General features: G+C 53.7%; 1 protein-coding gene across 1 annotated transcript in view; it reads right to left on the bottom strand.

The window, feature by feature from the left end:
• Nucleotides 1-308: 308 nt before the first annotated feature.
• The window catches only part of DKK3 (dickkopf WNT signaling pathway inhibitor 3), a 51380-nt gene continuing 38072 nt past the window's right edge, over nt 309-13616 (bottom strand). The window contains exons 5-8 of the mRNA XM_069554379.1: nt 5451-5543; nt 3980-4124; nt 2686-2842; nt 309-1895 (exon numbers count right to left, since the gene is read on the bottom strand). Of these exons, the coding sequence (XP_069410480.1) occupies nt 1676-1895; nt 2686-2842; nt 3980-4124; nt 5451-5543 (615 nt within the window). The 3' untranslated portion in view covers nt 309-1675. The remainder of the gene's footprint in view (nt 1896-2685; nt 2843-3979; nt 4125-5450; nt 5544-13616) is intronic.

The raw sequence follows: 13616 nt of genomic DNA, 5'->3' as shown, positions 1-13616 counted from the left end.
CTGAATTGCAGGCAGATTCTTTACCAGCTGAGCTACCAGGGAAGCCCCAAAAAGGGCTTACACATTCCATTTACTCTTCCAGAGACAGTGAAGCACTGACACTCTTGAGGACTAATTCCTATCCAAAAATGGTTAACATTTCTAAAATATTTTGATGCTTCAGTTGCCTAGAAATTTTGCATTATGGAGGAGTTTTTTTTTTTCCTTTTTGGACAATGCAGTTCATTTTTATTTTTTCTGGCTGAAAGGGTTTTCTATTTATTTAAAAAAAAAAAAAGAAGAAGAAGAAGTCCAAGAGTTACAAAAGAGTAGTTTAAGTGATTTATGCTTGGTTTCTAAATGCAACATATGTGTTTATACATAATTTAAAACTCAAAGAAAGCATGCTTATACAATTGTGACTTTAACATTTAATAACTCTGGATGCATACATGATGGAAACAGTCCATGACACCTGAAAATATCATTTATGGAACAGCGTACAATTCAGTGCTCTCAGCTTGGATATTACAACCATATTTCATAGAGCCTTGCTTGGTTTGATTTTCTCCATGTGGCTGATAATGGTCTTCGGTTGTTGGTAAGTGATTTTACAAATTTCATTTATAATCCTGGCCCTACGATTACCTAAGCACTGTTTCTGGCAAGTTAACGTTTATTATGCTCCAGTCATGTGTACCTTCAAGGCTACTGATGTGACTGACTGCCACAGGGAACAGTGTTAGTACTTTCTGTCTCCGCTAGAATGACAGCCACCCCCACAGCAAGCATGCTGTATTTCTAACAGTAGAAGTTCAACCTTACAGGGATATGTGAACTAGGTTGACTTTTGTTCCATATGTGCCTCAAAAAAAAGAGAAAAATCTCGTCCTCCTCATAGGGGGGACTTTTGGCACACGGAAGCTGATGGGGAGCAGTAGGGAGAGCACTGGGCTTGGAGTCACACCTGGGCAGTCTGCTCTGGTCTTTACTAGCTGTGTGACTTGGGCAAGCAAGATGACATCTCTGAGCCTCCGAGATCCTGACCAACAAGGAGAACAATACCCTGCTTCAGCAGGCTGTGGTGAGAGGACGTGGACTGCTGCCCTGGCACAGAGGTAGGAGCTGAGTGACACTGCTGAGAGGATGGATGCAGGCAACGCAGAAGACATCTCACCTGCAGCAGCCCAGGGCAGCGCATGCCTGTGCCCACGGCGGGAACAGCATGGAAGATTCACTGGTTGCATTTTCACAGGTTTACGTTTGCAAAGCAGGGCATCCTTCTCCACGTGTCTGAGAGTCAACATTCCCCTAAAACCCATCATGGGGAAATTCTGCATCCTCTTCCATCCCCTCCCCGCCCCCAACAACACTCAAGGCAATGTCATACAAAACGAAACATGCCATCTGCCAACCAGCAGAGGCTGAGCCGCCAATACTTTGGACCAGTTTAGCAGCCCTGTTCTGCTTCAGCCTCCTACACCCCAGTCTTCCCCAGGCACCAGAGCTGTGAGGATGCACAGTGGGGCGAGGCGTGCTGGACAAGGGTGCAGCGCCTCATGTTGTTTCAAGCCAGAAGGAAAGTGTACTGGGAAGAGGCCACAGAAAAAAGCCTGGTGAGCCCACACCTAGGGACACAGCTGGGGAAATAAATTAGCTACTCTATTGCACGTCTACCCACACAACAGGCCTGGGTCTAAATCTCCTCTCCCTCCAGCAGCTCAGAGGCAGCTCCAGGCTCCCCAAGAGCCATCTCCACTGACAGGCTCCTCTCCAGGTTCTCCAGCTCCCGGCGCACCTCCTCCATGAAGCTGCCATCTTCATACTCATCGGGGGCCTCTCTCGGCACCAGGCTCTCCCCGTCCTCATCACGGCCCCCGACGAAGGTGGGCTTACACACGTACACCAGGCTGTGGCTGTGGAGGGAGAAATGGGGAGCCCTCAAACTAAGGCCCCGCCCACTGCACGACCCCAGCTCAACTTCCCCTAACCCCTTGCCTTCGAACACCCCGATGGAGGGACACCTGTGAGCAGGTGTCCTCAGAAGGCAGCTCTCCTGTGTCTAGCGCAGGTCTGTCCTCCTGTGACTGACTCGCGGGGGCAACCCCGAGGACTCCGAGGTCTGACAGCTTACAGCCCCTTGCCTGCCCAGCCCCCCAGGCAGAAGCAGCCCCTGAGAGCTCACCCACTGTGCCCGTGGGCTGGACCCAAAGTTCTATCTACCTGCCCAGCCACCCTGGATTCTGCTGGGAAAGAAGGCAGAGCAGCGGCTGCTGAGTGAGACGCACACTAAGAAGCCAGCCTCCAGCAGGCCTGACGCCTCGCATCCCTCCGCGGCCTCTAACTGCTGGCCGCTCTCCCGGGCCCCCTCCTGCCTCTCTGCCTGCACCTTCTGTCTCCTCTGCCCTCTTCTCTGGTTGTCGTCATGATGGGCCTGAGAGCCCTCCCCACCCAGTCTTTTTAAAGGCATCTGCCCAGGAGGCTTCAACTCCCCACCTGGATGAGCCCAGATCTGTGCCCTGGCCACACCTCCTGAGCCCTCATTCTCGAGATCGCCATTGGGCCCTCCATCTGGAAAGCCCAAGGACACCTCAAACTAAACCTGTCTTAAATCCATATCTCCCCCTAGCCTCTGCTCCTGGGTCCCCACTGGGTGGCACCTCCTGCGCTCTCAGCCCTCGACAGGAAGGACAGGTGGGACCTCACCTGTGGGGCTGGCAGAGGAGGCCACTGGCACATGGGCACCGGTCCAAAGCTCCATCGGGCTCCAGCTCCCAGGTGATGAGGTCCAGAAGCCGGCTGGCAGGGTCATGGCAGAGTTCACCCTCCACGGGCAGGGTTGTGCACACAGGAAACAACAGACCTAGAACCGGCCGAGAGTCACCTCTGCGTGCCCAGCACCAGGCAGGCAGGCACCAAGAGAAGGAGCAGAGAAATGGGGTGTGGCCTCCCACCTTCCACTGTGAACCCCAGTAGAGGTTAGGATTGAAGACATGGAATGGTAGGAAACAAGAATACCAGCATGGGCTCAGAAGGGAACAAACTGAGAAGGCTTGAGCAGTTAGGACTGCCTGGAAGAGACGGGCTGGTTCTGGGTTTTGAGGCCAGAGGTCTGAAGAAATTAAGACTAGAAAAGGGCACTGAAGTATTTTTGGACAGGTAGGAATTACTGTAACAAAATACATATATGTGTGTTCAAAGAAAAACAATCTGAAAGGATATAGATAAGACTTATCTGTACCTTCTAGTCTTCCTACATTGAAAATATATTTGTATAATTAAAATATGAAAAGTGTATGTGTGTGTGTGTGTATAAAACAGAAAAACAGGAAAAAAGGGGGGTGGGCACACGACCAACAAAGGCCTGAGGCTGGGCTGGTGGGAAAGGGAGGCAATGAGATTCCCGAAAGACCCGAGAAGTGAGTGGCGAGAAAAGGAGGTCAAGCAAGCTGGACCCAGCGAAGGCCTTGAAGGGCCAACTGAAGGGTCTAGTTGAAGTGAAAGGACAGGAGCAACCACTGCTCCCAGAGGAATGCTACCAGCAAGCCATGTCCCTGAGGAAAAGCGCTGGGGCAGCGGGCACCGCTGGACTGGGGCAGTGGAGGGTCTGGGGAGTGCTGAGCCAGCCTCACCTGGGGGGGCAGTGGGAAAGGGGCCCACTGGCAAGACAGTGGGCGGGCCTGGGGATGAGGAGTAGGGTGAGGGTCTGCCCTCATCCACACATCTGGGGGTGTCCCTCCCTCAGGCTCATGCATCCTGAAAGAATTAAGTTTCTAGGCATCACAGCCCCGCACCCTAAAAAACAGACAGGGACACAGAGAGCTGGCCTTCGGCCCCAGGCAGAGTTCGTGGGGCTTAGACGCATACCAATGAGTACTGGGGACCCTGCCCAGGAGGGGGTCCCTAAAAAGGTGTGATGGCGTGGGCAGGGTCCCAGGAGGCCCAGTGTGTTGGTACGTGGGACGGGGCTTGCCCAGCCCCCAGGGGGGAGCCCGCGCACCTCTCTGGAAGGCACAGCACAGCCCCGGCTGGCAGTCCCTCTGATTGTCACAGATGGTCCCGTTGCCGCCTGCAGCGGGAGTTTTGCTGCAGCGACCCCACACGCACAGCTGGTCTCCACAGCACTCGCTGTCTCGGGTGCAGAGCTGCAGGAGGAGGGAAGATACACGGTCCAGCTGCTCACAGACCTGGAGGAGCCCAGCCTGTTCCTACTCCTGATCCTGGAGATAGCACAGGTCAGTGAACCCACATCCTCCTCCCATTACAGACAGGAGGAAACCAAGCTCCTCGGTCTGCAGGCCTTTTAGGGATGCCAAGGGGATGGAGACGAGGGCTGAGCAGGTGGAGGGAAGCATGGCATCTGCAGGAGTCCTGCGCAGCTCGAGATTTCACAGAGGACGGTCGCATCGCCTCGGCTCCCCCACAGACCTGGACCTCGCCTCCTGTTATCAGGTAGGAAGATGGCTTCTGGCCCACAGACACAGGCAGCAGCGTGAATCTGACTGCCTGACTAAACGAAGGCCCAAGCCTGGGCAGCCCCGTGGATGGGCAGGCCCTGCATGCCTCGACCCTGGAATCACACAGAGTGTGTGGCACCCAGCAGCCGCCCAAGCACAGGTAGGGCCAGGTGGGGCAGCAAGAAGCCCTCGACTTCCTAAATGTGTTATGAAGGAGGGAGGGAGTGTTAGTTGCTCAGTGGTGTCTGACTCTTCAGGACCCTGTGGACTGTAGCTCACCAGGCTCCTCCATCTATGGGATTCTCCAGGCGAGAATACTAGAGTGGGTTGCCATGCCCTCCTCCAGGGGATCCTCCCAACTGAACCCACGTCTCCTGTGTCTCCTGCATTGGCAGGTGGGTTCTTTACCACTAGCGCCACCTGGGAAGCCCTATCAGGCCGTGTGATTGCCTTAATAACAGAAAGGACAAGAAAGCCTATATATGGTCGGGTCCAAAGCATCTGTTGGGCAGAGGGAAAGTCTCTCTTCCCTGGCTTCCTGCTTCTTGGTGGAACCTCCAGCTGGAATATGCTCTGGCTTCTTTGTGGGCCCCCTTCTACCCCTGCAGAGCAGACTGGGAGGAAGATGTGGGGGTGGGTTGCCCCTTCCTTGCCCAAGGGCTGCCCTGCTGTTGCTGGCTGGGATGGGTCTTCCCCAGGGAAGGGACGAGGTGGGGCCTCCTCCTCAGCCCTCTCCCCCTATCTCTGGTATCTATGAGGCAGGCGATGGGCCCAGAGATCACTAGGTGGGCAGGGTGGCAGCATGTCTGCAGACGGCTTCCTGATCACCCCAGGAGTCAGCCCCACCGGGCACCATGGACTAGCTCTTTCAAGTGTGGACACGCTGGGGCCCTTTAGGAGGCTTTCGGGAAGCCCAGCTACGAACCGTGGGCTGCTGGCCTCCTCCCACAGGTGCCCTTGCCTGGGCCCCCATGGCTCAGGTGCTGCTGCCCCAGGATCTCTGGGCACACTCACTGTCTGCTGGTCCCGGCACGGCTGGCAGGAGTACTCGAAGCTGGAAAACTGGCAGTACCTGCTGGGCCCGCAGTCCTCGTCAATGATGCACTCCTAGGCGGGGAGGAGGGAGCAGCTTCGTCAGTGACAGGCAGAACAGCTGACCCATGCGCCCTGGAAGGCCCACTTTATCCCAGTCTTAGCCCACGGGAATGGCCTCCAGGCTGGCAGGGCCCTCACCCACCCAGCACGCCCAGGCTGCTGCCCTGCAGGGTGCCGCACCCGGCGCACACAGTGGAGTCTGTGTACAGCCCTCCCCCTCACATACCCGCGGCGGGAGCACGAAGACTCTGGGCCATTCTTCAAGGCAGAGCAGATGGATTTAATAAGAAGAGCTAATGAGCTCCAGGCTCAGGCGGCTGCACAGGAGGGGCTGGGGTCCAGGCCCAGCAGACCCCAGCTGACGGTGAGGGAAAGGGCTGCAGAGGCTGTGCAGCGGGGTGGCTGCAGCGGGCCCTCCTGGGGGTCCTGGTCTGGGGTCCAGGGCTGTCTGGCAAGGAGCTGCCACAGTGTTGAAGGAGAAAGGGTATGTCTGGCACCCAGCCCTCCAGCCCAGGTGCCTTCTCAAGGCTGCCAGCCCTGCTCGGCAGGAGAGAGAGTGAAGAAAGGGAGAGAAGGCATCTCTCCACCCAGAGGCCCAGAAGAGGGAGGAGGCCACGGGAGAGGCTGCTGTGGCCCAGCCAGTCACCCTTCACCGCAGGAGCATGGCTGCTTTAGCTCCAGACCTGCTGTCAGGCTCAGGCCTGGGGACTGGCAGCTTCCGAGGGAAAGAAGGGCAGAGGAGGTGAAAGGCCTCGTATCAACCACTGACAACCACTCACGGTGCCAGCCCCATGGGCTCCGTGTCCCACCTCCCTTCATGACTCCACCACCAGGCAGCAGGGAGGGGTTACTTGCCCCACACTGCCAAGCAGGAAACTGAGGCTTGGAGGGCAAGGGGTCCCCCAGGACAGTACTGTATTCAGGGCAGGGGCTCCCCTCCACCACCAGCCCTTGGCTGAGGGGGCTTAGGGCTCCCAATGTGGCCGTCTGAGGCCCACGGAGAGAGTCTCCTGAGGCACGTGTTCGGGGGCCTCAGCAAACCTTATGGAAGGGTCGAGGGGAGGGAGGGAGGGGCCTGCCTTCTCCTTCTGCCTGGGCATGCGCCATGCTGAAAGCAAGCGTGGTGCCAGACCCAGAGAGCCCCAGATGAGCAGGCCCTGGCCTGAGTGCTCTTGAGCTGAGGTACCCAGGGCTAATGGGTGTGGACAAGAGACTATGAACAGGGTCTTCTAAGGACTCCCCCAGGGCGAGAGCATGAGTGCAGGACTAGGGATCAGCAGGGCAGCTATGGCCAGGCAGCCCAGGGAACGAAGCTCTGTTCCTGGGAGTGACCGGTGTGTCCCCTGGTCAGCACTGCAGGGCTGAGAAGAAGGGCACTCAGTTCAGAGCAACTGTAGGTTTGGCTCCTGCACAGGACAGCTGTAGCCCTGGCCTGGCACTGACCCCCAGCCTGGCACACCCCAGAGCACAGGTCATGCTTCTGTTCACCAAGCAAGGCTCGCCCAGCAGAGAGGACCATCAGTCCCACTGGACACCATCTCCCCGCAGCCCCTCTGAGGGATGGCAAGCAGGAGGCCAGCCTGGGGACACGGTGCAAGTCACCCACATGTCCCAGGCTCTGCGCTCACCAGGGGCTCCAGGAGGGACCAGGGCTCTGACACCTCTGAATAAGTGCAAAGTGATTGGAATCTCTTCTGTCACTTCTCAAAAAAAAAAAAAAAAAAAAACTGTCCAAGTGTAACCGAGCAGGACCCTCTGGGGCCTCCCAGGGACAGACCCCAATCCCCTGTCCTGTTTGCCTCTTGTTGGTAGAAAAACTTAAGCCTCTTCAGGCCTTCCCTGAGTTCCAAAGAACACATTTAATCAGAGAGGTGAGAAAATGCAGAGCCATAGGAAAACACTCAAGCAAGACAAACTAATAATAGTTTAGCCATTAAAAAAAGTTTAGGACCTTTAGCTTCTCCTCCAGGACTACAGACAATACTCAGAGCCATAGCCTTCAGCTGTTTGACAGACACTAAAACCCCCACCAGGTGGAAGAAGTCACCTGCATGCTGACCACAAACACACCCCAGAAGAGCTGGGACCAGAAGCTTTATGATGACGACTCCTGATCACGTCGCCACCAACTCAGAAGACTGTCCACGAGCTGGTCAAACACAGGCGCAACTCTCTCCCTCCTTTTGTCTTGAAAAGCACTTTGCTGTGCTCTACAGCAGGTTCTTATTAGCTCTCTGTTTTATACATGCTGCTGCTAAGTCTCTTCAGTTGTGTCCGACTGTGCGACCCTATAGACGGAAGCCCACCAGGCTCCCCCGTCCCCGGGATAGTAATCTGTATTTGTCAATCCCCAACTAATAAGAATCTGCTGCAGAGCGCAGGCAACTCCACTCAGTACTCTGGAGTGGCCTACATGGGAAACTAATTTAAAAAAAGAGTGGCTGAATGTAAACATATAACAGACTCACTCTGCTCTACCCCTGAAACTAACACAACATCACAAATCAACTATACTCCAATAAAAATTAAAACCAAAAACCCTTCTCTGGGAGAAGGGAGTTCAGGTCTTTTGTGCTCTAGCCACGGGTACCCCCTGCTTGGCCTTACAACAAACGCTGCACTTTCCTCCACCACAACCTGGTGTCAGCAGGTTGGCTTTACTGCATGTGGGCAAGCGGGCCCAAGTGTGGTTCAGTAACAGAAAGATAGCACGCCGCCCATCACCTGCTGCTGCTGCTGCTGCTGCTGCTGCTGCTGCTGCTAAGTCGCTTCAGCCGTGTCCGACTCTGTGCGACCCCAGAGACGGCAGTCCACCAGGCTCCCCCGTCCCTGGGAGTCTCCAGGCAAGAACACTGGAGTGGGTTGCCATTTCCTTCTCCAATGCATGGAAGGGAAAAGTGAAAAAAGTGAAGTCTCTCAGTCATGTCCGACTCTTAGTGACCCCATGGACTGCAGAACGACCTAAACCTGCTCTTCTCTGTGTCTCCCCAGAGTCCCACTCATCCTGGCCCAGCAGCCCACGCCTCCACCTCCCACCCACGGCTCCGCCCACGGCGTCCATCGCCACGGCAAGTGCAGCAGCTCAGCAGGCAGGGTCTGCCTTTCAGAAGGGGTCACCCTTGCCCCTGGCTCCCAGCACAGCAACCCGAAAAGGTCAGCAGGCCACCACTGCTGTTCTTACCAGGGAGAAAACTGAATCTCGGAGACGGTGGAAGAGCCTCCTGAATCAGGGGCTGAGCCGGGGACAGGGCTCTCAGTCTGTGTGACCCCAGAGCCCATAAGTAAAGCACTCAGCCATCATGCCTTCCTGGACACAGACTCAACTCAGCCAGTTCAACCAGAAGCATCTGACATATTTTCCAAAACAGAATAGCAAGAACTTGGTGTGGGAGGGAGGGAGAGAAAAGCAGGGGGCCCACACGCAGCAAGGCTGTTCTCTGAACTGGGCTACATTTTGAAGCACTGACGCAATCGTGAATATGAGAAGGCCCTTGCCCTCAAAGATTCATCATTTATAACTGAATGATAAAGAAGGGTAAGAACAGACAACTTACTACCAGAGAAGCTAGTTTGTTTTTCTCACACAGAAAAGATATTTGACCTCACCAATAACCAAGAAGACACAACTTAAAAGAGCAGGGTACCATGCTTTCACTTAGAGCAGAAACAAAAAGTCCGATCCTATTTGCAGAAGGCAGGATACTGGCCCCCGCTGCACAATGCCCACACCCTCCTCCCTGGGAGCTGTGGACATGTCATGTTACATGGCCAGGGCATAAAGTCATGGGTGGAATGAAGCATGCTAATCAGCTGACCTGATGTAAGGAAAGAAGCCCAGGTATGCGGGGCCATCCAGTGTAATGGTATGGGGCTTTCTGCATGGCAAGGAGCAGCAGTCAGTGTCAGAGCAAAGCCATGTGCAAAGACCCCACCCACCCAGTCATCCAGACCTCACTGGCACTGAATATGGATGTGCCATGGGCCACGGATCATTCTCTCTCTAGACCTTCCAGAAGGACCACAGCCCAGCCAACACTTTGATTTCAGTCCAGCCTTGGACTTCTGACTTACAGAACCATAAGATAATAAATTCCTGCTGTTTTTAAACCAATAAATATATGATAGCTTATGATAGTGGATATGGTAGCAAGGAGCTCAAACCAGACAATGTTAAAGGAAATCGTGAATATTCATTGGAAGGACTGATGCTGAAGCTCCAATACTTTGGTCACCTGATGTGAAGAGTCAACTCATTGGAAAAGACTCTGATTCTGGGAAAGACTGAAGGCAGGAGGAGAAGGGGATGACAGAGGACGAGATGGTGGGATGGCACCACTGACTTAGTGGACATGAATTTGAGCAAACTCCAGGAGATGGGGAAGGACAGGCAAGCCTGTAGTCCATGGGGCTGCAAAGAGTCGGACATGACTGAGAGATTGAACAACAACAAATACGACTGAACAACAACAACAGCAAATATACAATAAGTTGTGATGGAAGCAATAGGAAACTAGTATAATATCCAGTGTGGGCAGGGATTTGAGAAACTGAGCATGGCCAGATGGTAATTTGCGGGTTATTAAAATTTAAGTAGATACGCTTTGCAGGCAAATTCATCAGCATCTATCAAAAATGTAAATGCATACAGATCCTTTGAGCGAGTATGTCCACTCAGGTGGCTATCCTCAGAAACACTCATCCATCAATATGCGCAATATCGGAGCACAGGGATGTTTCAGGCTACACTGGTATAATCTTCGCAATCCAGAAATAATGGAAATGCTCGAGAAGAGGGGACTGATTAAATTATTGTACAACCATTTCAAGGGAAAATGGCACCAGGCAGGCACTAAAAAGGATGAGGTAGTTGTTTGCACTGTGATGCTTACAGTCCATCAGTAAATAAAACAAGCAAGTGGAAGAAGCATGCAATCCCACTTTTGTAAAGCAGAATAACAATGTGTAGGACACGTGTGCGGACCCAGCACGTGGGGGCACCCGGTGGATGTATATATCAAGTGGATGGAATCACTCGTCCATTACCGGAGCAATCCAGCCTACAAAATGCTGACTGTTAGCAATGATTTGGGAACCGAAGCTAGAAAATATGCATGTTCCATTAATTTGATTTCTCATTCTCCAATAATCCTATATGGAATTTTCACTATATACTTTCTCTTCCAGATCTTTAACTAAAAAGATAATGTGCTAGGAATTTCCTGGTGGTAGAGTGGTTAGGACTTGGTGCTTTCAATCCCTTGCAGCATGGCAGAAAAAAAAAAAAAATTAAAAAAAAAATGAGCTAAGACCCTTTCCTGTTCACAGCTCTCCATCAAGAAAAGAACAGGTTCATCCTCAGGAATATCTTTCTTTCCCTGAATTGACTCCTAATGCAGAACAAAGCAATCCCTACAAAGCCACAGCAAAGCAATTAATTTTTTTTTTCTATGTATGGAAAATTTTTCAGCACGGAACTTTGCCAAACAGTTCTGAAAAATCCAAATACACTAAAGAGATGGTTTCCTTTGCTGACATGTTTCTGCTACCTCCAGAGGCTCTGGCAGGTTATTTCAGCATGACTGCCCCCCAAGAAAGCTCAGTACTCTGTTAATGGTCTGCCAGCTTGCTTGTTGTGGGTGTGTATTTCCAGCAGCCTCTAGAAATGCTCTTTGAGAATCGTGATCATACGGGAAACCTTGGAACTTCAAACTGTGAAGAACCCCTAAAGGCCACAAGAGCAGAAACAGAATTCTGATTTTGCCACTTCATAGCTGTGACCTATCTCACAGCGCTGTGGTGCTGAGTTTGTGCTCTGTTAATGTAGCCATAGCAACAAAAGACAGGGCATCCTAACCCCATGTAGCCATAGCAACAGAAGACTGGGGATCCTAATGCCCCCAGTCCCTGATTTCCCCAGGGATCCCCCTTGCCAGGGGACTCGCTGTTAGCACAAAGGCAGGTCTAAACAACAGGGGCTGATGCCTCCACCAACAACTCCCTATCTTGACCCCTCCCAGCACTTGGGCATTTCACACCTAATCCTGACCAGTCTCTATCCACAGAGTGTCACCAAGAATAGGCAGCTGCCTGGACCACTTGTAGCAGTGAAGCGTCTCCAGCAGAGTGGCCTCTTTTTCGGGCTCTCCATATGGTAAGGCTATAAGCTGGGGTCTCTCCTGAGGACCCCTTAGTGGTAGGGGGCAGGGTCCCACCTTCCTTGGTGTTAGAGACCTGGGAACAGGTCGGGTCCCCCTGCCTTAAACAGAATTGAGCTGGATGGGAGGGGAAGACATGGATTGGTGCTCCCAGAGCCAGGCCTGATGTTGAGAAATCCAGGATTTCATTATTTTTAATAATTCTAGCTTCTTTTACCAGTGCTCAATGGCTATGTTCATATTTGAGCAGAGGTGTTAAAGGTGTCTCAGTACTCAGCTGGACATAGCATGGCTGAAGAGGTGAGTTCTGAAATGATAGGCCTGTGAGTGGGTAGAGAGGCTTGGCTGGGACCTGACAGGTGGTGGATGTTCTGGGTTCAGGGTACCTCTCAGGTCACTGTGTCTGCAAGAGAGGCTCCATGCTACACCCACGAGGTGAAATTAAAGATGCAGAATGGAGGGTCATTAGAGTACCGCAGAGCAGGTGGGATGAGGTGCTGGGCCAAGAGGACAAGCTGAGCCCACACCAGCTGCCCGCAGCATCCGAGCACCAGCCCCAGGCACCGTGGAGCCATTACTGCCTCCACCCTGCACCACTTCTCCTGAATCCCCCCAGTGTGGGCCTTAGAATCCAGGCTTCCCAGACGTGGAAACTGAGATTTAAGGTGAAGAATCTGCCCAGGGTCACCCAGCCTAGACATGCCGTTGTGAGTCCAGGCCAGTGGGCCTGACCCTAAAGACAGGATCTTTCTGTCTCCTCCTGGGAGGATCACCCTTCTTCTCTCCCTTCTCACCCTTCTCTCCCTGGACCAGTCTCCTGACCCTCAGTCCTGGCTTAGCAGAGCTGGCCTGGGACAAGGCCTGGGCCCCACACATCGCCAGAAACAGGAGGCAGGAACTCAGGGCCAAGGCCACAGGTGTCTGGGCCTCACGCGTCACAGAACCAGCTTCTTCAGCGGCTCCTCTGGTCCTGGCCACTCCCTGTCTGTCCCTGTTCCTCTCTCCCATCCTGGTGGGGAAGCCTGACAAACAGCCCAGAGGCCTGCCGTCAGGCCGGATGCCACTTGTGGGATCAGGGCTTTGTTGCTCTGAGGACAGAGCTATATTTAGAAGGCTCTGGCCAGAAGCCTACACAGCACTCAGCTCAGATGCCGGCGGGGAGGCGGGGAGGCCGGGAACATGCTGGAGGTTTGGCAGGATGCTGGGCCGGGAAATGGCCCTCGGGCTTCAACACTATCATGAAATAGTGGAAAATGGCGGAGGAGCCATCCTGCATCTTTGAGTTTCCATTTTGGAGTTTACCCAGGGGAGGCAAAGGAGGAAAACAGCACAGGAACCCTGCGAGGCTCTCCTCGGCTTCTATGTAGGCGAACGAAGGGGGCACAGCATCTCTGATCCTCCTGCTGCCGCACTCCGCTTCTCATGCTGGCCAGGGCATGCTGCCCACAGTCCCTAAGAATCCAGACTCTCCTGCATCAGGAGACCTGAAGGAGGAGGCCCCTGGGGACCCTGCAGGGGCTGTCCACAGCCTCCTCTCAAGCCCAGGGCTCTGAGAAGCAGCCCATCTTCAGGGGAACAAGCCAGGCCCATGAAATGAGGGCCCAGGGGACCTGCACCAGCTGAAACTCTGGCCCTCGGAGCATCTCCCACTGCAGCAGGGAATGTTCAGAGAGCATCTGCTGTGTGTCAGCACCTGCTGCGGCTTCCATGGCGCTCTCTGTCCCCACAGCCCCATGAGGTCACTTTATGTCCCCCAGCATGTGCCTGGAGAAGAGGAGTTGTCCTTCAGTTGAAAATACATAGATAAACTGAAGGCCAGACTCCACTTCGCAGGTAACGAAACCGAGGCTCAGAGCCCAAAGTCATCAATATAACTGGAAACTAAGATTTAAACTCAAATCCATCAGACCTCCAAGCTGAGACTCGCTCC

Source organism: Ovis canadensis, chromosome 15 (assembly GCF_042477335.2).
Source record: "Ovis canadensis isolate MfBH-ARS-UI-01 breed Bighorn chromosome 15, ARS-UI_OviCan_v2, whole genome shotgun sequence".
NCBI lineage: Eukaryota > Metazoa > Chordata > Mammalia > Artiodactyla > Bovidae > Ovis > Ovis canadensis.
This window is presented reverse-complemented; position numbering and strand designations above follow the sequence as displayed.